General features: G+C 43.9%; 2 protein-coding genes across 7 annotated transcripts in view; one reads left to right on the top strand and one right to left on the bottom strand.

The window, feature by feature from the left end:
* The window catches only part of ZNF532 (zinc finger protein 532), a 30,628-nt gene extending 9,018 nt beyond the window's left edge, over positions 1-21,610 (top strand). For all 6 annotated transcript variants that reach the window (XM_027742803.2, XM_039388533.1, XM_027742802.2 and 3 more), the window contains 8 exons: positions 360-2,719; positions 6,223-6,404; positions 9,183-9,359; positions 13,274-13,436; positions 16,203-16,481; positions 18,476-18,588; positions 18,937-19,084; positions 19,345-21,610. In XM_027742803.2, the coding sequence (XP_027598604.1) occupies positions 386-2,719; positions 6,223-6,404; positions 9,183-9,359; positions 13,274-13,436; positions 16,203-16,481; positions 18,476-18,588; positions 18,937-19,084; positions 19,345-19,839 (3,891 nt within the window). In that variant the 5' untranslated portion in view covers positions 360-385 and the 3' untranslated portion in view covers positions 19,840-21,610. The remainder of the gene's footprint in view (positions 1-359; positions 2,720-6,222; positions 6,405-9,182; positions 9,360-13,273; positions 13,437-16,202; positions 16,482-18,475; positions 18,589-18,936; positions 19,085-19,344) is intronic.
* The window catches only part of ALPK2 (alpha kinase 2), a 98,938-nt gene that overhangs the window by 71,162 nt on the left and 2,956 nt on the right, over positions 1-24,820 (bottom strand). The gene's annotated exons all lie outside the window — the stretch shown is intronic.

Below are 24,820 nucleotides of genomic sequence, written 5' to 3'. Positions count from 1 at the left end.
TAAAGTTCATAATGACTTCCAGGTAGCCAATGCTGATGAACTGATGAATACCTGAGTGTTACAGATTGTTACCATCTCAAGAAGACTCATCAGGTTGATAGTGCAAATGTTAAGGAAAATCAAGACAGGAGAAATTGCAAATGCCTCCCCTTATTTCACAAACATCCAGGTATCTTGCTGTAATGACAGTGTATGTTGGCCAGGATAGGAGGGAGTGTAGGAGAGGGCACAGGAAGAAAGTCACTGAAATTTGGGCCCAGAATGAAATGGCCAGGTTACTGTGCGTGGAGCTGATGAATTACTATAGCTCTTGGTGTAAGACTAGAGCTTAAAGTAATGCCCATCTGCTTATTTTACAGATTTGCTTCCAGTCAAATACGTGACCATGGGGGATATGAAGACCCCAGATTTCGATGATCTTCTTGCAGCCTTTGACATACCAGACATGGTTGATCCCAAAGCAGCTATTGAATCTGGACATGATGACCACGACAGCCACATAAAACAGAACGCTCACCCCGAGGAAGATTCTCATGCCCCGTCATCATCCGACGTTGGCGTGAGCGTCATTGTGAAGAACGTGCGTACCATCGATTCCTCCGAGGGCGTGGACAAGGATGGCCACCATTCCACAGGCAATGGCTTGCACAATGGCTTTCTAACATCATCAGCTCTCGAGAGCTACAGTAAGGAGGAAGGGAAGTCACTTAAAGATGATGGGTCAGCTTCTGAGACTACGCTGAAGGATTCAGCTTTCAACCAGTTCAGCCCAATATCGAGTGCTGAAGAATTTGATGATGATGAAAGGATTGAGGTGGATGACCCCCCGGATAAAGAGGACATGCGTGCAAATTTCAGAGCAAACGTCTTGGCAGGATCTCTATCTCAGCAGGAATATGACAAACTAAAGGCACTTGGAGGGGAGAACTTGATTAAACCTGGAATCCCAGTTTCAAGTAGTATAGATAAAAATAAAGTTGCTAAACGAGAGGCAGAGACAAACTCTGTCAATTTAAGCGTCTTTGAGCCTTTTAAAGCTCGAAAAACAGAGGACAAATTGCTAAAAGACAATTCTGACAAGCTTATTGAAAATAGAGTACTTGATGGAAAACTGAGTACTGAAAAAAGTGACACAAATCTTGCCAGCATTTCCCAGTCCAAAGCAAAGTCATCAGCAAAGCTTTCTTCCTGCATTGCTGCAATCGCAGCCCTGAGTGCTAAAAAGGCAGCTACAGATAGCAGTAAGGATTTACAGTCTAACTCAGGAGAGTCTTCTCCGTTACCAAAAGACATAAGTGAAAGTCCCCGGGCTATTGAAAAGTCACCTGAGTCTCAGAGTCTCATTGATGGTGCCAAGAAGCCATCTGTCAAACCACCTGACAGTCCCAGGAGTGTATCGAGTGAGAACAGCAGCAAAGGGTCTCCGTCTTCCCCTGCAGGGTCGACACCAGCAATTCCTAAGGTTCGTATAAAAACCATCAAGACTTCTTCTGGGGAGATCAAGAGAACTGTCACTAGAGTGTTGCCAGAAGTTGATTTGGACTCTGGTAAAAAGCCAGAGCAGAGTGCTTCCATGGTAACTTCCATGACATCTCTGCTGTCCTCGCCAACTTCTGCTGCTGTTCTCTCCTCTCCTCCCAGAGCTCCTCTCCAGTCCTCAGTTGTCACCAATGCAGTTGGATCTACAGAGCTTGCCCCCAAACAGGTCACTATCAAACCCGTGGCTACTGCCTTCCTGCCCGTGTCCGCAGTGAAGACAGCGGGCTCCCAGGTGATCAACCTGAAGCTCGCTAACAACACCACAGTGAAGGCCACTGTCATCTCTGCCGCGTCCGTGCAGAGCGCCAGCAGCGCCATCATCAAAGCTGCCAACGCCATCCAGCAGCAGACGGTGGTGGTGCCAGCGTCGAGCCTCGCCAGTGCCAAACTCGTGCCAAAGACGGTCCATCTCGCCAACCTTAACCTTCTGCCTCAGGGTGCTCAAACCACCTCTGAACTGCGCCAAGTGCTAACGAAACCCCAGCAGCAAATCAAGCAGGCAATAATTTCTGCAGCAGCCTCACAGCCTTCGAAGAAAGTGTCTCGAGTGCAGGTGGTGTCATCCCTACAGAGTTCTGTAGTGGAAGCGTTCAATAAGGTGCTGAGCAGCGTCAATCCCGTACCAGTTTACATCCCAAACCTCAGTCCCCCTGCCAATGCTGGAATCACGCTACCTACGCGAGGTTACAAGTGTTTGGAGTGTGGTGACTCGTTTGCTCTCGAGAAGAGCCTGACCCAGCACTATGACAGGAGGAGCGTGCGAATTGAAGTGACTTGCAACCATTGCACAAAGAATTTAGTTTTCTACAATAAATGCAGTCTCCTGTCACACGCTCGTGGACACAAGGAGAAGGGCGTTGTGATGCAGTGTTCCCACCTGATCCTAAAACCAGTCCCAGCAGATCAAATGATAGCATCTCCTTCCAGCAATACTGCTGCATCCCTGCTCCAGAGCGCGGTGGGAACTGGCACGCACTCCGTAACAAAGATGCAGTCTGGCTTAACTGGGACAGTGATCTCAGCCCCGGCGAGCTCTCCTGTCATTCCAGCTATGCCGCTAGACGAAGATCCATCGAAACTCTGTAGACATAGTCTAAAGTGTTTGGAGTGCAATGAAGTTTTCCAAGATGAGACATCTCTTGCAACTCATTTCCAGCAGGCTGCAGACACGAGTGGACAAGTAGAGTATCCTATGTTTACATTCCAATGTTTCATCTATAAGCCTAGGAGACTTTGGATATGTTTTTACTTCCATTTAGCTGTTAATTATCTGAACCTCCGTGATTAAAATGATAAACGAAAACCACAAAAAGTCTTGCAAGCACTTACATAGTCAATGCCAACGCTTTTTAAATAAGACTTCTCTTAGAATCTTTTTAGGCCCTGAAGTCTGAAATTGACACTATATTTTTGCTAAAATTTAGCATTAGCTTTCTTACAGCTGAACATTTTAATCCTGAAAGTAATAATAGGTTTTACTAATAATACTTTAATGATTCTTTCTGTGCTTTGGAATTTGACTAGCCCGTGGAATCCACTTAATTGGCACCCTCATTAACAGCCCGTCTGTTCAACCTGAATGGTAGCTTTAAGTGATTTGTTCTTGATTGGTCCTCAGCTTTGAGAGTTCTCATCTAGCCCCTAAGTGAGCGAGGCATTCCTCTCACCTGCAGGGACTCAGGCAGTGACAAATGGCACACTGACTGCTGACAGCAATGCCTGCTGTTTGCCTCAGGTCTTCCTTAAAAAGTGCAAAGCCCTGTTCACTGGCACCATTCCTTGCTGTGGTGTGACCACTGGTTTAGTTAGCTGGGTTTCCTTTCCTCTTACGAGTGCTAATGAGTTAAACTTACAAACCATTTTAAAATTCTTTGCTAATGTATGTGGCCTAACCTGAAAGAAATCCATCATTCAATAAAACTTACTATTAATCAGTGTGCGATGTATTTTATAATCCTGTAGGAGCCAAGGTGGTTAATTAAACGATACAGTTGGATCTCTGTTGGGGCGTGCCAATTAAAAGGGATTCTGCTGTGTTTCAAAGCATTCAGTTGAGCTTGGTGATCCAGCTTCTTGCTATGGGGGAAGCTGAAAACCTGCATGCGTGCTCAAGACAGTAATGCCCCGGGAATATTCCTGGGAATCACACAGCAGTGCACAGGATAGACTTTAGGTCCTGCAGTTAGGAAGAAATGCAGGTAGTCACAGGAGCACAGGCAGGGTCCTGTCAGGATCTATTTGCTGCACTTAGGGCCTGTTCTGTACCACCTCTGCAGGCTGGAATGTAAAGAGATTTGCATGTGGAAACAACCTTGACTGTGGCTGATATGGCTGTGCCTCAGCTCCTCCTTTCCTAGCTGGCTAGCAGAGTCAGACTGAGAGCCTGCATTCCCAGCGGAATGCCATTCCAGTGACCTCCTCTTTGTAAGCTACTGCAGGGGTGCCTGCCTGAGTGTGACAGCAGGATGTCTTCCATCCTTAGACCCTGCTGCAGTTCTGAACAGTATCTAATGGCTGACCACAAGTATATTCTGCACCAGCTCGAGTTACTTAATACTCAGTACTTTGGATTTTTACCTGACTGCTTTGCTGGTGCTTACTGGTGGCAGATGGATTCTTTCCCATAATAGATCTGTTAGGTAGCATCCCATCTAAGATCCAGTAGTCCTTGCAAAAACCCTGTTGTTCTTGGTACTGGAAAAATCAAGCAAGTAAGAAGGCCCCAAGATAAAGCAAGTGGATGAGAGACAGAGCGATATTCTGAGAATAGGTTGGGAGGATGAGGCTAAAATGGAAAAAAAAAAAAGAGAAGAACGAAGATAAAGTGACGTGCTCACTTTTGGGGGGCCCTTGTCTTTACGGACAGGTAAACTAAACCTTTTGCCCTTCCCTTTCTCCCCCTGTCTGGTGCTTTTGCCCATCTAATTGCTGTTGAAAGGAAAATGTCTCCTGAAAGAGAAATGCTCTTGAAAGGAAAATGTGTTTTCAATGAGTCTAAGCAGTAAGTAAGTGTTCTCGTTCTCCTGAAACTCCTGTTATGAAGGTAGAATGTTTCATTTAAAATAAACAATGGTAGAACAGCCCTAGCAATGAAAATATGTTCCCTATGAAGTTGTTACCTTTCTGTAATGTTTTATTTCCATTAATATTCTTGTTAAAGGGAATGGGGCCACTCGCTGACAGATTTTCTGGCTAAATGAAACCCCCATCTACTTACTAGGGAGAAGAAGGTAGCAAATCTGGGCTAATGAGTGTTAATATTTATCCTAGTTACAGATAGGAGTGTATAGCTCCCATGGAAACTGCATAGCTCATTTTCCTTCATGCTCAGCGTTCTTGTGTATCTTTATTTTCCACCTCCACCATTTTTCCTTCTAACCCTTTTTTTTTTCTGAAACTTTGACTTTAAATGCAGGCAGGTGATGATTTTCACAAACTGTTTTATTTTGGTGTGGGTTGGAATGAGAGAACTGAAGTTAATGCCACCATAAGCCCAAAATAAAATGGTAAGCAAATGTGCTGAATGTCAGAATTTCACAGTAGATGCTTCTTGTTCTACTGTAATCAGTTACAATTAAACATTTTCTGTACTCATCGAAATAGCAGAGCAGGGGCCTTAACCAAGAGCATTACTGGCATGTTGGGTCAGCAGACGAGTCTGGCAGGCGGCTTTCTGCAGGCTCAGAGAGGTCACTGAGCTGGGGCTGGAATGCTGTACAGCTCTTCTGTGGCATCACATCCCAGTTTCCTTCGCTAGTGCTGCAGGCCAGAGGCTTTGGAAGGACTGTGAAACGCTCAGACCTTTTTGTTGCTGGAATAAGAAGTTCTGTTTTGCTGTTTTCTTACATAATGAAATAATGCTGCAGATTCCCCAGTTACTGTGTTGCAGCTTGTTAACACAGAAACGGCCAAAGATGGCTTTGGGGAATGATACTGAAGCCCAGTAAATGTGGCAGAGTCATGGCCAGTCAGGATTTTGCCTTTAAGCTAAACTGGAGACCCCAAACCAGTTCTAGTCAGCCTGGGGGTGTGAGTCCCCCACTTCTAGCTGTAGCTGTTGGAGACCTCTGGATGGAGACTGTGTTCAAACACACCAGGCCATCATGCTCACAGAGCATTTATTTGGGGATTTCTTCAGGCATATGTTAGTAAATGATTTATAATGCAGCTCTGGAGTTCTTGTTCTGGTCTGTGTTCTTGCAGAGAGTGCACCTCAGTACATCTGCCAGACTCTTACAGAGAACATTCCTATAAATACCCATGTCAGGAAAGAGTCTTGGGTTCGATTTTAATTCTTTGTAAGTCACTGGTGAGATTCACAAGTCCCAAGTCATAAGAAATAATAGAATAATTTGACTCTCGAGTTGTATGTAGGCCCCTTGTGCTATCAAGGTAATTTTGGGAGGCACCTGAGTAATATTTCTGTAAACCCACGTGCATCTCCTGTGGTCAGTGGTGAAATGAAGGAGCTCTGTGGTGTCAGGATGGCCCAGAACACCAGTGGGTCTGGCAGCCAGCACCTGCCAGCTCTGTCAGCAGGGCCTGTGTTTGTACTTGCTGCTTCCTTCGGGCCCGTCCCAGCCATGCCGTTTAACCTTTATTTGCTGTATTGCAGTGTTTGACACAGACGTTAGTAGAGCTCAACCAAACCTCTTGTCTCATCTATTCTGGTTTATCGTTTAGAAGACATGCAATATCTGCCAGATGCTGCTTCCTAACCAGTGCAGTTTTGCATCACACCAGAGAATTCATCAGCATAAATCTCCATACACGTGCCCTGAATGTGGAGCAATCTGCAGATCTGTCCACTTCCAGACCCATGTCACTAAGAACTGCCTGCATTATACCCGAAGAGTTGGGTTTCGGTCAGTATAATGATTGCTTTTGTTGTCAATTTATGTACAGTTTATGCTTTTGAAAGTAAATTTCCAGTTTCATAAGTATTGTTTGGAGAATACAGCTTCATGGGCTTAAGGTTGTCATGGCAACAGTATTGTTAGTGTTACAGATTTTGGAATAAATACATTAGGATTCTGCTTTGTTTGGGCATCCACTTTTGTATATGATTAAATCAGAATATTAGCTAGTGTCACACAGATTCAGGACTTCACTGCTTATAAAGTCTAGAGAATTCAGATGCATTGCCTTAATTTCAGGTTTTTAAAAAAACTCTGAGTTTTTTCAAATTATTGAATTCTAGATTGTTCTCTCTGGTAGAACAGTCATTTTCAGTATTTACTTCCAGAATGTATTGTCATGGTGTTGATGGGCATACTGCACCTGCCTGGTTGTTCTTGTTTCTGTGGGAAGTCAAGACTCCTTGGCTTTCCATCACGTGCAGATTACCTTTCTCACTCAAACAGCCTGGTCTTTTGGTTCTCCTTTGTTACTCTTCAGTTTCCCTTTTATTTTTACATTTCCTTGTAATGGCAACTCAGTGAGAAAATGGGGAGCAGAGGCATTTCATAGAAATGTTACGCTTTGAAAGGCTTGAAAAAATCTTTCATCTTAGAATTCTCCTTGCAGGGAATGGCAGGCAGCACAGCAGGTGATCAGAAGAGCTGCCTGTACCACCGAGCTCTGCTCAGCACTCCTAAAACATTTCCATTTCACCCTGTCTCACTGGAAAAGGGGGATTTTAAATCTTACAGCTGGTAGCTCCTTCCCCCTTTAAGGTGCCACAGTTCATTTTCCAGAGTGGCTGTGCAATCTTCCACTAAGGGAGAAAGCACTTTTACTGCATCAGGCGCCTGTTTTCAGCTTGAATCCATGGCCTGACACAGCTCCAAGCTCTTTGCATTTCTTTGGGTTATTCTCTTTTCCCCTTTTCTCCCAAGCAGTCTGTCTTGTCCTACATTTCCTGCCTCTGCTCCCTGCACTGCCCTGCCCTTCCCTCTGGCCTGTGTCTCTAGGGCTCGTACACGGAATCGCCTCCAGGGACTCCTCTGCCCCAGTAACACCAGCACGCTCACAAATCCTTCACTAAACTTTCCAAGATGTCTCATAAACATCTCGTGTCGCACTGATTCAGAATTTCTTGATCTGGTGAGACTAAACCAAAGTGACCCAGGCAAAGAAAAGCAGTACCTGGGAATGTTAATGTCTCTCCCCTCAGACTCCTCAGCACTGCAGGGCATTTGCCTGAGGAGCAGCACACCCTGGCCTGCCTTTCCAAAGGGCCTCTGCCAAGGGCTTCCGCTTGATTCCAGTGATTTAGGCCAGTTGTCTGGACTAAACCAGGGGAAAACTTGAACCTGAAAGTTTACCTGCATCCTGCCAAGGTGAAAACAAGCAAGCTGTTAGAGCAGTCCCTGAGGCGAAGGCTTGGGCCTTAACAAGTGTTGTCACAGACAGTGGTGGATGCTGAGGATCAGTTAGATCAGCACGAGAGCAGAAGGTCAAGACCTGGGATGGGGAGGTGGGAGATGCTCTGCAGAGGTGACACCTGGGGAGCAGATGTGGTAATGGGAGGATCACACTGTGTGCAGCTGGGGAGAAGGGTTCAGCTCTGCATGAGCAGAGAAGATCTGAACAGACCCCCAGAAGACCAGGACAATCTACTTGAAAAGGATGCATTGGCAAGCAGAGACTAGATGGGTGTAAACTTGATGAATACTATTAAGAATGTAAATTAAGTGCCCAGAAAAGAAAGGATGATGCTTCATAAAATTCAAGGGTGATAAATTTTAAGAGGAAAATGGGATCCTTGAATGCAATGTGTATTTCCTGCTTTATTGCTATCATCAGGACACTAAAACCATCTAAAAACTGATTTGACAACAATCATACTGCCGTAATAGATGACAAAATACTGGAAGGGCAGAGGCCTTCTGTGTTTAAATTGTAAAACCCTTAGTGCAAAGTACTGGTCAATGCGAAATTGGTTCATTTGACAGGGTATTTTTTAATTGCTGATTGCAGTATGTTCTTGGACTGATTTGGTAGCATTTACTACTGGAGATGTAGGGCACTAAAAGAGACCATTGTGTAAAAACATCCTTATGTTCTAATATTAATTCAATTTTTTAATTGTTTCATTTTAGAATAGATGCGGAAAGGTCACAAATATTCGACACAGCAGAAGTATGTTTTTGAAAAGTATTTTCTGAATTCCAATCTGATATATTGATATGACTGTAGAGATTCAGTTTAGTTTCCCTGAGTTTAAATCCAAGTGCTGATTTGATTACATGTACAGAAAATCATTACCAGTATGTCTTCATTAAATCTAAACAAGGGAAATGGTGCAAATATTTTCCTTACTGGTTTTCCGTTTGGTGGTCATTTCTAAATTGCTGTGGTGCGCCTTAAACAATCCGCTGCATGTGATAAAAATTCATTTTGTAAAATCTCTTTACAAATGTGCAGAGGATTTAAGCATTCTTTCTGCAATCAATAGAATATTCCTCTGTCCACCCCTCTTCCTGTTTTACTGTAATAACACAAAAACATGTTCTGACCTCATATCTCTTAGGTTCTCAAATTAAAATGTGTGAAATTTCTTATCCCTTACTTTGTGATCTCCAAATCAGTGTTATGTTGATTTTACTGGGCTGTTTGAATGGACAGAATGAGGGAGTTTCTGCAGCTGTAGTTGGTCCCTGTGGACTGGGCCCAGCCCTGACTCTCTGCTCTCTCCACAGCTGCGTGCACTGCAACGTCGTGTACTCGGACGTGGCGGCTCTCAAGTCTCACATTCAAGGTTGTCACTGTGAAGTCTTTTACAAGTGTCCTATCTGTCCCATGGCATTTAAATCTGCTCCCAGCACACACTCCCATGCCTACACACAACACCCTGGTATCAAGATAGGCGAACCAAAGTAAGCAAAATTCATCTTCTACTGCACTTGCCTGCCTTTGAATGAGCTGTGAAATTGCATTCTGTCCTGTGCTTGCAGTCTTAAAATCACCTCTTGACAGCTGCCAGTGTGGGGCTCGTGGAATGCTTTCAGGAGTTTTCAGCTGGCAGTTTGTTGGGCGAAGGTTGCGTTTCCCTGAACCTGCAGCAGCAGGTCTTTAAGCGCTGTGCGCTAGAAAAGAGTGATTACAAAATGTAATTACACAAATGATTCGCACAGGTGGCTGGAGTGTTGCTCGTTCTCATGTTTTAATCTGCTTAGCTCATCTGCATTTTTACTGTGAATTAAGATAATGTGATTCCAAAATGAGCTGCTAAGACTCATCAGCACTTACATGGTGATTTTCAGAACATCTGGTTGAAAAGTTGGGAAAAAGCGATTTTATCTGTTTATATAAGCTTTTTTCCCGATATGTAATCTCTTTCTTTCTGGCTTAAAGCAGAAGTGGTTCTTTCCTGTAGCTAGAAAAGTTGTGCATAATGTGGTGGTTTGCTGAAGGTGGTGACACAGGGCACAGGGTGTTTGTGCAGAGGTTTTGAACGTTGCTGGACTCCGCTGAAGGGGCTGATGTGTGTGCAGACCACTTCAGCCCTCAGCTCTGAGCCTGGTGCCTCTCCCTGCACCCCTTCTCTTCCTTTTCCTCCTCGCTGGTACAGTGCACTGTTGAGAGCAGACACTCAGATGTTGACTCTGTGTTTTTTCTGTGGTGTGCACAGAGCACTAGCACACGGTAACAACTCGCAGGCTCAAGAAAATAGAAGGCAGAGGAGAGAAACAAGGTACCATGTGATGCAATAACCAGAGTTCAGAAGAATTCAGTTTATCACTGTTTCTTCTAACATATTTAAGTTGTTTAAACCTGCATCAAAGCAAAATGGCAACAAACTTGTTAGTAATGTGATTGTAAATCACACTGTTCCAGTAAATGCCAGAGGCATGTGTGTCTGATACCAGATGAAGGCATTTCTGCCCAGTGGTAAATGATACCTGGTTTTAATTCAGGATGGTATCTTGGGTGAGAGGACATGAGATACTAACATTTGAAACTTGTTTCAGACTCCCATAGCTCTCACTACAGAAAACCAAAAGATTAAGATCACTGTTTGTGTAAGATGCTTCACATAGGAAAAGTGAATTGCGCTTGGATCTGCCAATCTGTTTCTGATTAGTTTTCTTTCAGTATAGATATGCTTATTGTATTCCTTTATGAATTTATTTTTGATTATAAAAAGACTAAAATGAAATTTTATTAAGTACTACTGTAATAAGTCACAGACTCCATAGCTGAGTGCTCCTCTTATGAAGTGGTGTTTTCTTTAAATTTGCCACTTTTAATCCACGTGCTGTGTTAAATGCCTGCAGAGTAAGTGGTAGGATTTTCCCAGCCCTTGCAGTGTTTGGAGTTCTTGGCCTGCCCAGTGCTGAGCAGAGCTGACAGGCTGTATGTCAGGCCATGCAGTCCCGTTTGGTTTCTCTGTGCTGCCTGTGTGTGGTCCCCATGAACGCCTGGCACCTCCCTGCTGCCCCGGGGTGTGGGACAGTGCCAGGGCACTGCCCACGGCTGCAGCAGGTCGGGCAGGGCCCCGGGCTGGCCCTGTGGCCCTAAAGCTCCTGTCTGGGCCCGAGCCACCCTGTGCAGGGCACACTCTGGGGTTTACAGGAATTGGGCTCGCAGGGATCTGGCTTCCCGCCTCTGGCATTTACTGGAACTGTGTGATTTACAATTACATTACTAACAGTTGTTTCAGAACAGATGCAGAAAACTATTTGGTGTATGAAAAATGACGTTGATGTGCAGGGATTCTCAGTGGGATGAAATGAGATTATTTTAATATAGGGAAATGGGATGGCTGCTTGTCTTTCAACTCTGCAAAGCTCTCTCTGTAACTCTAAGCTTGATCATGGCTGATAGCTTTTTGAATACTGGAGAAATTCTTCTTTCTCAAGCCCGACTGTGGATATCTACTGTATTGGTATTAAGTGTGTTATCCCACAAGTTCCATTTTTTTAGAGAAAAAAATGTGGGAAGGAGAAATACCACCCTCTGGTGCAGAAGTTTTCAAAATGCTAAACATCAATTTATTATCATGTATTTTCCTGTGAGACAACACCTGTGTTTACTGTGAGATAACCCGGGGTTCTGGGCAGTGAGGAGGCATGTGTGCCGTGCCCACGTTGGTGTAGCTGCAGGGCAGGAGTGGGTGCTGAGTAACCAGCCCCGTGCTGGGACCCCTTGAGCTGCCTGCCTTACTCCAGTGGCCTTGGTGTAATGTCCTGTCTCAGCACAGCTGCCTCCAGGCTCCAGACAGTGTTCTGAGCAGTTACGTGTTAAACACCGACTACTGCAATTAAATAAAAAAGAACCAAAACCACCATACGTGGCTGCATTTGTTTAGGACTGAAAATCATACTTTTGCTGTGTCTCAAAGAAATACTTGGATGTGTATAGTCACAATTAACACTATTAGGTGTGTTGGTATGAATTTAAGTGAGTACAGTCTTTGCCCAGAGACTTGTCTGAAATTTGGATCTTTACCAGATAGTTCTTCTGTGAAAGCAGAGTAAAGTATTTTAGCTGCCATAGAAAACACATATATTCTTGGTGTTTTTAGAGAGTTACAATATTTATGTGACACGGATTCAGAAATATGTCAGATTTTCTTGTAGCAGATTCAATACAGATCTGCAACGAAGGGTTCACCAGAGAAAGCAGGACAATAGTACATTGGTGATCAGAGGATGCTGTGTAAATAATACATTTATCTTAGCATATCTCAGTGAGAATTTCTCTTAGGGAGCATTTATCTTAGTGAGAAACTGGGACTGCTTGATGCCACAAAAATAGTATCTTTCTCAGTTAATGTAAAGTCATCTGGACTTACAGAATGGCTTGGACATTGAAGAAATGTCCATGTTCTTGTCATCTCTCAACACAGTGCAGAGTGATCCTTAGAGCTCTGGAACAATGATAATTGCCTAGAGGGGTATGGAATATTTACATGGGTAATGAGAAGATTCAGCAGGCAGGGGGTTTTGTGGGGTGTTTTTTTAATGAAAGGTACTCTGTAGGACAGAGATGGGATTAGGAAGCCTGCTTGTGCAGGGGAAGCCCCTGTTGCTGTACTGAGCACCCGTGGCTGGGTGCCTTTGATTTCAGCCACACTGTCCCTGCAGCACTGCCAATGCCATGGCTGCTGATCTGGGGTTAGAATACTGCCTGTCAGAGGAGGGGGCTGAGGGGCCGAGTTCAAAAGTCCCATGTGCTCCAAGAGAGGAAGGTGTGGGTTTGGCAGTGTCTCTGCATTGCTCTGACAGACAGACTGATAAAGGTTTGTAATGGTAGATCAAGGAAATACTGTCCTGCATTGTTGGAGCTTCAGAGCATTAACAGAGTCTAGGCTTGGCATTCAGGAGCTTCAAAGCCACAGACATTGCCAAAAATACACTTATCTTGAAGTATGTTACTAATTATGATTGAATCAATCACTCCCTTAAAACATACTGCCTTTGCAACCTGAAACCGGTGTATTGTCCTTTAGCTACAACATGAGTTCAGAAACTGAAGATGTTGAACTTTCAGAGTATCCTGAGCAGATGTTGATGTTATGTATGTAACTGGCATATGCTGTTGTTTTCTGGCTTCTTGTTTGCACTTTTTAAATAATTTTTTCTATTTTTGTGTTTCTTCTAGTGCTCCCATATTTTGACATTAGAGGACATTTCGAATTAGTTTAATTTTAACTTTTTTCAGGCAGTGTGAAACAATTGCTTAAACATGTCAGATCTTATCTCTGATGAGAAAAAAGTTAACATCGTGATTCTTGCAAATAGATCATCTATATGACTGACATTGTTTATTGTACTTCTGTTTTTAGAATAATATATAAATGCTCTATGTGTGACACTGTGTTTACTCTACAACCTTTGCTCTATCGCCACTTTGATCAGCACATTGAAAACCAGAAGGTGTCTGTTTTCAAGTGTCCAGACTGTTCTCTTCTATATGCACAGAAACAGCTTATGATGGATCATATCAAGGTGTGTAGGCATCTTCTCTTGTTTCCTTCAGAGGTACCGTTTTTCGTGCATTACATGCTGTGAGAACATACTGTGAAAAGGCACAGAATAACAAGAAGACTGATGAGGGAGATGTTGTTAATTCCAAGGGGGTAATCTGTGAATATTGTTCTCAAATGTTAAAATGTTGTATTTCGGATGGTCTGCAGGGGGTTGACCCTGGCCAGATACCAGGAACCCACTAAAGCTGCTCTCTCACCCTCCCTCTGCAGCTGGACAGAGGAGAGAGGGAAAAAACCAGCTAAGAATTCATGAGTAGAGATAAGAGCTGGGAGAGGTCAGTGACTGATCACCTTCACGGGCAAAACAGGACTCAGAGCGGAGACAGTTCTTTTTTTTTAACTAAATAGGCAAATTCTGCATATTGCAGTGTATGTCTTGTTTGGGAATTAGTTTTTCCTGACTCAGGTATTATTGGAAAAGCATTGTTACATCTGTACATAACCATTTCTGTAAGAGCTCAATCTGACTGCAGTTAGGGTCAGAAGCTACCCTTACATAAATCAGGGTGGCTCAGCATCTCACAGTTTAAAGTTAAGCTAAGTTACTTGCATTTGGGCACTGTTTAACTCTTTAGTGTTCCATGCCAGTATTTGTACTTTCAACCAGTGGGGTTTTAGCATGATTCACTGTAAATGACTCAGACATTTCTGAGACTAAAATTAGAGGGTTAGAGAATACACGTGTAGTAGCAGTATTACTGGTTTTACAGATAGGGGGTGTGTATAGTAGTAAGGACAGCAGCAAAGCAGTATAAATTGGAGTTCAGTTAAGGGGATAAAAAAACAGTAGCAGGCTATAGATAAAAGCAGAAAAGGACTCAGGGAGAGGACGAGTGCCTGGCAGGGGCAGAGCTCAGCTGCACAGAAAGTAATGGTTTGGTATGGCTAGACATAAACCATCAAGGCAGAGGTAGACCTGGATGAAAGCAGAACAGAAAGGAACAGGAGGAAGCTCAGGAGAAGGTTATTTAAAGCTACAAAAAATAACCCAGAGTAATTCCTGCAGATGTCAATGCTTCTTAATGGCAAAACCTATGTCTCCTTTTCCTGCAATGACTCACTACAAGAAAATTTCCAGCAGCCAGTGAGAGCAGGTGCTGGAGGACTGGACTGGACTGGAGGTGTAACACTCCCCGTCTGGCTGGTGGCACGTGCTGCCAGCACCGGGACTCTGGGCTGTGCTTTAATGCTTTTTGGGTATTTTCAAATAAGAAATTAAATTTCAAGTATTGAATTTAAAAGACATTTAGAAAGTTGAGCACTAACATTTTACATGCTGACAAGTTAGGCTGGGATGGAATCTCCAGGTCAGCTTCAGTTGCCTGGAAGTACAGGAACCTCCCTTCTCCCTCCCCTGTGCACTGGGATACTAAAGGCAGCCTCCTCCTTTACTACACACCTTCACTTTGCTTTAGAGCCAGGCAGTTGGGCCTGTGTGCTTTGCTTTTTTTATTACCATTTTAGGGGTTTTAATTACTGATTTTCCTTCTATTTAACAGCTCTTAAACAGAAGAATAGAATGCTCTACAGATGAGGTTGATATTTGCTCTAGAGCCAACAGGTAGTCCCAAGAGCCACAGGATTTACAAAAGAACTTGTTACCAGAGTATCAGATTGGTATTCCTATATTCTCAGAATCGAGAATGTACTGAATGGGGTTTTTGTGTCTGAGGTTACCTGAAGGAGAAGTGTCCCCTTTGGGGATGGTTCAACGTATCCTCCAAGAGAGCTGTCCTAAGGGCCAGTAGATGAGAGGATCAGAACCCTATCAGGGTAAAGGACAAACAAACCTTTTAGATGTGAGAGCCCTCGACTGTGGATCCCTGCTCAGGAGGGACTGCAGTTGTCCCAGAGCCCTGCAGATTCACTCCTGCTGTGTCCACGTCCACGTACAGGACACATGGCCAAAGCCCCCCGGGACACACAGCCAAAGGCCCCGTGTGGGAAGGCTCGGCTGTCACCCCAGCACACAGCACACCAGCTCAGAAATGGGAATGGGGGGGCTCTTCCCTCCTTACTGACCACTGGCAGGAGCTGCAGAGGAAGGGTTCCTGCCAGGAGCTGCAGGGGCTGGAGAGCAGCTTGTCAGAGCCCTCTGGGGCCTGGGGGCCCTGCCAGCCCCGCACAGCCTGGATTCTAAAGGCTGTTAACAGAGCCCTAAGGGAGAGTGCTCATCAGCTGGATGGGGAGTAGGACAGGGCTTAGCCTCAGCCTCAACAGAAAACATTAATGTATCCCAAACTATAGAGCTGTCTGATGTTTCTGATGTTTTGTCTTATTTACCAATGCGGCAAGTCAAAATTTGTCAGTAAAAGCCTTTCCTTCTTGGAAAGCATCAGTCACATAGTCTGAAGTGAGGATGCACGACTAGTATGTTAGGTAAGTAAAGCAAGAAATTAAGCTGAACAATAAGTGTTTCTTGAGCCCTCTTTTCCTCCCTGTTAAACAGCAATTTAACCTTAAGTAAGTCTCATTTTTTTGTGTGTGTGTGAAAATACCTACAGATGGTGTCTGTTACTGGTGTTGGCTGTGTCATGCTAGGCCTTGCCTTTACTTAACCCTGTTTCTTTAAGAATGTGATCTGATGACAGTAGTATATGATTTGATGATAGTAGTTTGACAAAGAAGTAAGTGAAGGCTTTTGGTTCAAAGGGTCAGTGCATTTTGTCAGTACAACTGTGTACGTCTATGTTAGTTTTGTACTTTTTTTTCTCTTTTATTGTAGTCTATGCATGGAACTCTGAAAAGTGTTGAGGGGCCACCAAACCTGGGGATAAATCTGCCTCTCAGTACTAAACCCACAACGCAGAACTCAGCCAGTCACAACAAGGAGGACACAAAATCTGTCAATGGAACAGAAAAGTTGGAGAAGAAATCTCCTTCTCCCATAAAGAAAGCAGAGCCTAAAAAAATCGCTAATCCTGGCTGGACGTGTTGGGAGTGTGACAGGCTCTTCACACAGAGAGACGTTTACATCTCCCACATGAGGAAGGAACACGGAAAGGTAAAGGAATATACCGAATTACAGAAAAGTTAATCACACCTGAAATGTGAAGTAAGTTTTCCCTAAATTCCATTTGTGTTTTTGCAAATAATTCCTTTAAGTTTCATCATTATTCTTCTCTGTTCTTATATCTATTTCATATTTTTCTCTTTGGCTGCTTAGTTTTTGTCACGTTCTACATAGTTCTACTGAGAAAATATACACACTCCTTCTCAACTGTAGGCTTGTTCTTTCAGTACCAGAATCTTTTCAAGATGGAAAGAGTGAAAGATGTTGCACTATTTCATCCAAATCATCTAATCTGATCCGTGTTCTTATTTCTTCTTTGTGCCTTCTTAGTTCCCTTTCACTCTTGGAAGTTGTGTGAATGTGGCAGTGCTGAGGTGACAGTTGGATTCGGTCTTAATGGTCTTTTCTCACCGAAACAATTCGATTATTCTATTCTGTTCTGAAGTTCAGTGCCTCTCAGACTCAGGGAGTGGGGACTCAGTCTTGTTTTGCTGAGTGCCAAGCAGTGTTTCATCTTCAAGGCAGACACACTCTGTGGTTGAGCTCTTGCTCTAATCTTACACTTGTAGGTTCAGCTGAGTTAACAAGTTGCATTTTGTATTTAAAGCAGCTGGATTTGAGACATCTTATTTTAAAACAGATTGAAAGTGAAATATGGGAATGCTGCATCCTCAAGTCAGCAGAGACCCCGTTTGCAGTTCTTCTCCGTTCAGCAGAGCTTCCAGTTAAATGAAATTAAAAAGACAGGCAGGCAATAGTGGCTCTGCTGAGCTGTGTGTGAGCCAGGCTGTGCCAGCTCCAGCCCGCTGCTGACCCATGGCAGCTGTCTGCTCCCCAGTCCCTGCCTTGAAACGCTCTGACTCTTCCCTCAGCTGGGAATCAGGGAATTAAACCAATGTACTGTGCTGCACTGCAGCAACAGAGCAGAACTGGGAGGAATAACAGGCTTGTTTTGTCTAAGTGGAGGAGAATCATCCATCTCTGATGTTTATGTTATCTCAAGAACAGCCCTTACTATGCAATATTAGATAATTGTTGCACTCAAATCCTGCCCTAAAGACCTCTTTTATTGCTTACATTCAGGTGCTGGTTTTTATCCCTCTTCAAGCAGTTCCTTGAATAACACAGGAGGCAGATAGATATTCATGTGCTACACTCCTTCCTGAGGAGTTTTTGGGATTGGCTGCCATTGCAGAAACCAGTGCATCCCAAATCCTATTTGGTCTCTGTCTGGAGTCTCCCCAGGACATTTAGAGTGAATGTGGTGTCACAGCTGCTATCCCAGGTAGTGCCCCCAGTGCTCTGAGAGGGACCAGGCCCTGCTGAGCACTATCCTCGTCCTGCTTTTCTGACCAAGGGCTTGATGCACCTACGCAGTGCCGACACATCTTCGATGTGTTCCTGCTCCATCCTTCTCGCTTCCTCCTTTTCTTTTTCCTTCTGCTTGACAAACTGCAATATAAACCCCACAAAATTCCCCAAGCAGATGGTCCTCGAGTTGGCATTGGACAGTACTTCTCATTTCATCATGACTTTTCTGAGCCCTGTTAGTGTCTCAGTGTCTGTGAGGTTCAGTTTTGGTCTTCCTTCTGTGCTCTTCGTGCTTCCCTGTACGTGGCTGAGGAGCTCCTAGTCAGCAGCTGCAGACAAAATTTGGTTGTGGGAAGGGAAAGCAAATCTCTCACCTTACTGCCTTTACTGATCCAGAAATAATCCACTGATCCTCCTTGCTTCTTTGGTGGAAGAAATTCTCTTCACCCACAGTCCGTGACACCAGTTTACAACTGGTGGCAGGTGTATGTGTAGCTCATTCTGGCCACATTGCTTTGAAAGAGGCCCAGCTCTGACTTGTGCAGTGTTGCTGAAGGAGGGGTGTGTACAAAAAAAGGGAAAGCGATGTTTCTTTCCTATTATCACAAGGTCCAACACATGCACTACTTTTACTGAGCTTTTTTAACTAATGTTTTTCTCTTCTTTTTTTAAAGCAAATGAAGAAACATCCATGTCGACAATGTGACAAATCTTTCAGCTCTTCCCACAGTTTATGTCGTCACAATCGTATCAAACACAAAGGCATTAGGAAGGTTTACACGTGCTCGTAAGTTCTACTTTTATCTATTTAAAAACCCACTGTTGGCTGACACTCTTTTCTCGCCTGTATAAAAGCCAGTATCCCATCGATTGGGAGGGTCAGGAATTTCGATGCAGACAGGCCAAACCAGTCCCCTGTCCTGCCTGCAGACGCAGCAGGGCTGTGAGAGCACAAGGCATAACGTCTGCGAGCAGAAACTCGGCTGAGCTGAGAGTTTGCTGGGCTGGCAGCTGGGGTCACCACTGTGCTGGACCTGGCTTTCAGCAGTCTCTTAAATACACAACCACTCTTTTAATCTACAAAAGGCACTTGCTAAGCATAACACTGAATGTGTGTGTGTTTGTGTGTCTGCAGGCACTGCCCGGATTCGAGACGTACTTTTACCAAGAGGCTGATGTTGGAAAAACACATTCAGCTGATGCATGGTATTAAAGACCCTGACGTGAAAGAAATGACTGAGGCTACCAACATGGAAGAAAGGGAGGTAAAAGAAGACACAAAGGTAATCACTTACAAGATTCATTCCTTCACGGAGAGTGATTTTTTTGTGGGTATATATTCAGGATCTTTAAATAGATATGCTTATTTTGATGCCTTAAAGGTCTCATCCTCAGTGAAGTAGAGCCCCAAAAGCATTGTGTTTATCAGAGTTGTACTGGAATCTGCCAAGGGAAAGTTTCTGACGTTTGCAAGTCACAAACAGGAATGAAAAGAACTGCTTATTTATGCTTACATGATCCCCCATTTCTGTCCCCTTTTTAGGTTCCCAGTCCAAAGCGTAAATTGGAAGAACCTGTACTGGAGTTCAGGCCTCCACGAGGTGCAATCACTCAGCCATTAAAAAAGCTGAAGATAAATGTTTTTAAAGTTCACAAGTGTGCAGTTTGTGGCTTTACAACAGAAAATCTTCTCCAGTTTCACGAACATATTCCTCAACATAAATCTGATGGCTCTTCATACCAATGCAGGGAATGTGGACTCTGCTACACATCTCACGTGTCCCTCTCCAGGCACCTCTTCATTGTACATAAGCTGAAGGAGCCTCAGCCAGTATCAAAACAGAATGGGTCTGGGGAGGATAATCAGCAAGAAAACAAACCCAATCATGAGGATGAATCATCCAACAGTGCAGCATCAGACAGGCGATGCAAAGTGTGTGCAAAGACTTTTGAAACTGAAGCGGCCTTAAACACTCACATGAGAACACATGGCATGGCCTTCATTAAGTCCAAAAGAATGAGTTCAGCTGAAAAGTGATCAGATTATTTGGGATGCAGAAATCTCTCTCCACATTGGAATACTAAGGACATTTTTGCTACAGAAAGTTCAAGGTATAATAGTGTTGCAATATATTCTGCATAAAAGTGTCCCCTTCACCTCATTGTCTATATCCTCAGAACCATTGAAGCAGTATTTGAGTTGAAAAGAGTTTGTATATATTTAAACTAATAATTTTTATACTCTTTGTTATGTGTTTGTATCAGTATCTAGTGGAAAATTTGTTTTTTTCTGTTTTGTTTCTGTTCTTTTGTAGTAAGTTTCTTTAAAACAGAGTTCTGAATGCTGGGGCAGTTCCTTAGGTTCTCTTAAGCTGATTCTTTTTTGAAAGAAAGAAAGTTTAGCTTCTGAAAGAAAGTTTAGCTAATGGAAGTGCATCAGAAGGCAGTGCTTGGAGGGGAGAAGGGAAGAGAAGCAAGCTAAGATTTTAAATTCTAAGAACTTGTGCTTCTAAATGTCTGTGGAAGCTTTTAAACTTTCTCTTACAAAGTATGTATTAAAAAGAAAAAGAAGTACCACTGCATGTGTAAAATGCAGTGCTGGTTTTTTGGTGGCAACACCAGAACAGGTGCAGACCCCTTAGAGTGGTAAAGTACTTTTGAACAGTATAATTGCACAACTCTATGTATGATAAAGTGATTTTGTTTAGGTCATCAGGTGCTTCTGATCAAAGCTCAAATTGTTACAAAAGGGCTGGGCTGCTCTGGATTTAACAAATAAGATGTAATTAGAGGAATAGGTTTATAATGATGATGTTTCTTGTCATGTAATTTATTAAACATTATATAGAAGCGAGTACACAGCATTACGTATTTTCCTTTTTGGTTATGGAAAGACAATAGTTAACCCTCGCTGCAGGGGTTGGTGTTTGCCAGCTCTGCACGCTCATGCCAAACGTTCTGGTGCTCAGTGTCACACACAGCCACAACTGTGAAGGAGCCAAGGCCCAGCCTTGGGGCTGGAGCTCCAGCACAGGCCTCGGCGCTGGGGAGCCCCTGCAGACCTGCCCAGCGCCCCCGGTTTCGCTTGCACAAGTACAAAAAGGTACCATCCTGTCCCTTTCAGATAGAGTTCTCTGTGAGAGTATATTTTTGGTTTGGTTTTGCATTTTATACCTTGTATGTATCCCTACGAGAAAAAATTTTGTACTTTTTTTTAAACGAACTGTGTATATATAGATAGGTGCATGATGAACAGTAGTAATTGTTGGGTTCCTTAAAAGTCTTGCTGCTGTCAGATGTTACTATACACTACGTCCGTTACAACTGTATTAAACACATTTCATATGTAAATAAATGTGGAGCATTTTGCCCCTAAAGATTTGTGAGATTCTCTTATTTATCACGAAATTTTAACAGTTTTAAAGTTTGAAGTGTTTAAAAAAATACGGATCCTCTCAGCCAGCTCTGTAAAACTTCTCAGTCCCTCTGGAAATTGTGTATCAGATATACATTAGTTCTGCTCTCTCCATCCTCATTCTTAATTTGGCTCATCAGTAAATGCTTGTTAGCCAGTTCTGTTACTGGCATACTGAGTGGTTATGAGGTACTTCTCCATCCTGCAGCTCTCAGCGGGCACAGGATCTCAGTGTGTGATGGACACTGCCACCACTGCCCTTCCATTCAGTGGATACCTCTGAACACTTGTTTGTTGATGTGCACTGTCAACTGTACAACAAATGAGTTATCACTATGCAGAATGGTGTTTTGTATACAGTGAACAGATAATAAAAGTTAAATTTTCACAGCCATTACTAATACCCTTGTTTATTTTCCCTCTTCACTGCCTTGTCCCTGCAGGGGATGCTGTGAACCAGTAGTTTTTGCCATTGCTGGTGCTACCAAGATGCAAACCACAACGATTTCCTGGCCAGTAACCTGACAATGTGAACGGGTTTGTGGTTCCAACCAGGCCCCGGGGTCCTGCACTGCCACTGCCCCGGAGCTCCCTGCACATCCCGGGAGTGCCGCCCCGCTGCTGGGCAGGGGCTCCGTGCGGCTCCACCCACGAGATTGACTGAACTCTCCTGCCAGTAATCTCTTGGAAGGCTTAAGGGAGAGGGTCTGGAGCTGCCCTGTAACTCTACACACATTTCTGTGTCACACCCCACACGCTGCCTAACAGAGGGGAATGTCCCGAAGACCAGGAGGGGAACTGAACAGAAAGCAACAAGAGACACAGTGGAAAGGCACAAATCTCAGTAGGCATACCGAGGGGAATTATCTCCTCTTGTAAACCATAAAGAAAATATTTAAACTTATTTTTGCCTGAGATCTGACATTTGAATTGTTTGCTTTTAATTAACATTGTGCCACTGACAGTCAATTGCAATGATGACATTAATAGTCCTCTTTTCTACATCTTTCCTCTGAGGATTTAACAGTAACGGATTCAACCTCATAATACCTCTCTGTGGGGTAGGAGAGGGATCAGTCAGCCTCTGCCATTTTGCAGCCACTCTTGTTGGAAACAGAGGTGCTTAATGTTGCACCTCAAGTGCAGCACCAGACTGGAATGCAAACAAAGGCTTCAGGGAGCACTTGGGCAGAACAAAGTGTTACTGTCAGGTCTGGGGTTCACGTGTGGGGGCTTCACTCTATTTACCCTGTACAAGGGCAGGGGTTTGATCTCCATGGAGGCAGTGCCTGACAGGTATCTATGTGTACATATATATGTATATGTCCTCTTGTGTACCTTCCCATCCCATCCCTCCTCAGGGAGGCAGGAAGCACACGGAAACCTCTGCCCAAGTATCCAGCTGCAGAGAAAACTGCCCAGCCAGGACTGCACCAAGGCTCAGATCCACCTGCCAACACAGCTTCAATAAAACTGATTTTTCACACTCAGGGAGGTGTTTAGCCTTGCCTTGGCCTGCTTGCACACAGGTACAGACAGAGGTAAATCTTACCACAGCCACTGTATTTTTAGACTTGTCTGTTTTTTATTTCTGCAGGGCACTTACAGATGCACAACTTGACCTGCCAAAAGCCCAAATGTTCCCAGTTCTTAACCTCTGAGTACCTGTGGGGAAATCAGTACAGCAAGCCTATTTACTTTTAAAAGGATTTTTATATAACTCTGACCTTCTCATTCTGTTAATATAACCTTTCTCAGTACACCTATCACACACACGCAGCTGCCAGGCCAATAATGGGACACAGAATAACCTATTTTAGTTTAAAACCTTTCTCAAATATTAGGGCAGTTCAGTAGTCAATTCTTTGTATTTGAATTTCAGATTATTACTAAAAGGTTATCTGTCTAGGCTCCCTGAAGGGCAGCTAGGGTGGGGATTGGAGTGACAAGAGAAATAAGTACAGACCATGGCAAACACAGAAGGCACGAGCATTCCCGACCCACAGCCCTGGGTTCTGAGTACAAACCGGGTTCTACAGCCTGAAGCAGACGCAGAAGGAGTGCAAAAGAAGGAGCCACTTCTTGTCCCCTCCCTGAGCACTTTTTCCCTTTGAAAAAAAAAATGTATTTGCTCCTCAACAGTGACTGTACAAAAACTGGTTTTAGTGTTATTTCTTTCACAGCTGGGGAAAAAGGACAGCTTGCCTTCCTGGGGACCAAAGGGCCCATTCGAGGGCATCACAGTGAGACACTGCACTGGGAATGACCCAGATTCACCTGGAAAATGAACTGGAGGCACTGCAGCTTTCTTCTCTGACCCCCAGGTTTCTACGCTGAAGGCAGAAATGTATTTGGCGCAGTAATGTGACTATTAGTAAAATAAGCTGAGCATTGTATCCTTCCCAGATATGTCCCCTAATATGATTTGGCAAAAGACTTTATGCAGTCCATTTATTTCCTATTCTCAAATGCTGCTATTTTGCATTCAATGCCCCTAATGTGATGGTGGAATATGGATGCAGTGCATTATGAGTATTGCTCCTGCCGAGTCAGGCCACACTTGGCTGACACTGCCAGAGCTCCAGGGCCAGACTAATATTGCAGGTCAAGCACAACAATATTTAACTGTCTCAGTTAAAATGGAGAGCAGGCCCTGAATGCAATCGGGGTGGAGGAGCTACGGTCTCAAAATATCCCTTGGTCATTACATTTACATACTGTAGCTCCTGGCAAAATGAGCCCAGCCCTTTCTGTGCAGAAATGTCCCCTCGTGGAGCTGCTCCAGCACTGCTTCACCTCCCTGAGCTGGTTCCCGCACGCCATGTGCCCCATTCACGACATGCCAAGCCCTTTCCAAAGGCTCGGGAAAGTCAGGGCACGAGCATCAAACAGGAGACTCTACAGCCAGAGGCCACACTGGACTCCACTGGACTCAGTGACCAGATTGTCTTACATGGTCTGTGACAGAGGCCTTCAAGTGCCATCACACAGATCATTCCTCTGGTGTTTTCCTAGGCAGTGTTTTAGCCTCAGCTCTGCAGCGCAGGTTAAGCAAATAGCAAATAGTTAGTGAATATCATTATTCCCCTTCCCCAGCACAAAGCAAAACCTAACACATTACAAGCATTTTTAGTCTACTAAGAGATTGTTCTTGAGTAAGGGTTAAATATTTCCTTTTTTTTAGAATTTTTTTAAAACCTTTTTGCCTTTCTCTCATTTATTCTTGGGCAGTTTTAAAAATTAAAGTTGTTTTTTTTTCACTTGGGAAAGCCTAAACATTTTGTCAGGTTGTTTCTGATTTTTTTTTTCTGTTCCATGGTGGGAGGGGAAGGAAAAGAGAACATTATTTGCTAAATTCAACTGAATGTTCGGATAGCTGGATCCCTCCCTCTCCTTCCCCTTTTCCTCCAGAAAAATACATTATTTTCACAAATAAACCATTCCCTGAAACAGATCCAACTCAGCTGAAATCCAATTATCTCTCCAGACACTGGGTTGCAGAGCAGACTAAAGCTGTTGACTCATACACTTAAAAACACGAGCATGCAAAGCGCCCCAGGGTTGCCAGCCGTGCCTGTGAACAGGTCCTTGCCAGCTCCCAGGG

The sequence above is a fragment of the Pipra filicauda genome, unplaced genomic scaffold (genome assembly GCF_003945595.2).
Source record: "Pipra filicauda isolate LSUMZ 115617 unplaced genomic scaffold, ASM394559v2 scaffold661_size620017_pilon, whole genome shotgun sequence".
NCBI lineage: Eukaryota > Metazoa > Chordata > Aves > Passeriformes > Pipridae > Pipra > Pipra filicauda.
The sequence above is the reverse complement of the archived record's forward strand: the minus strand, read 5'-3'. Positions and strand labels throughout refer to the sequence as shown.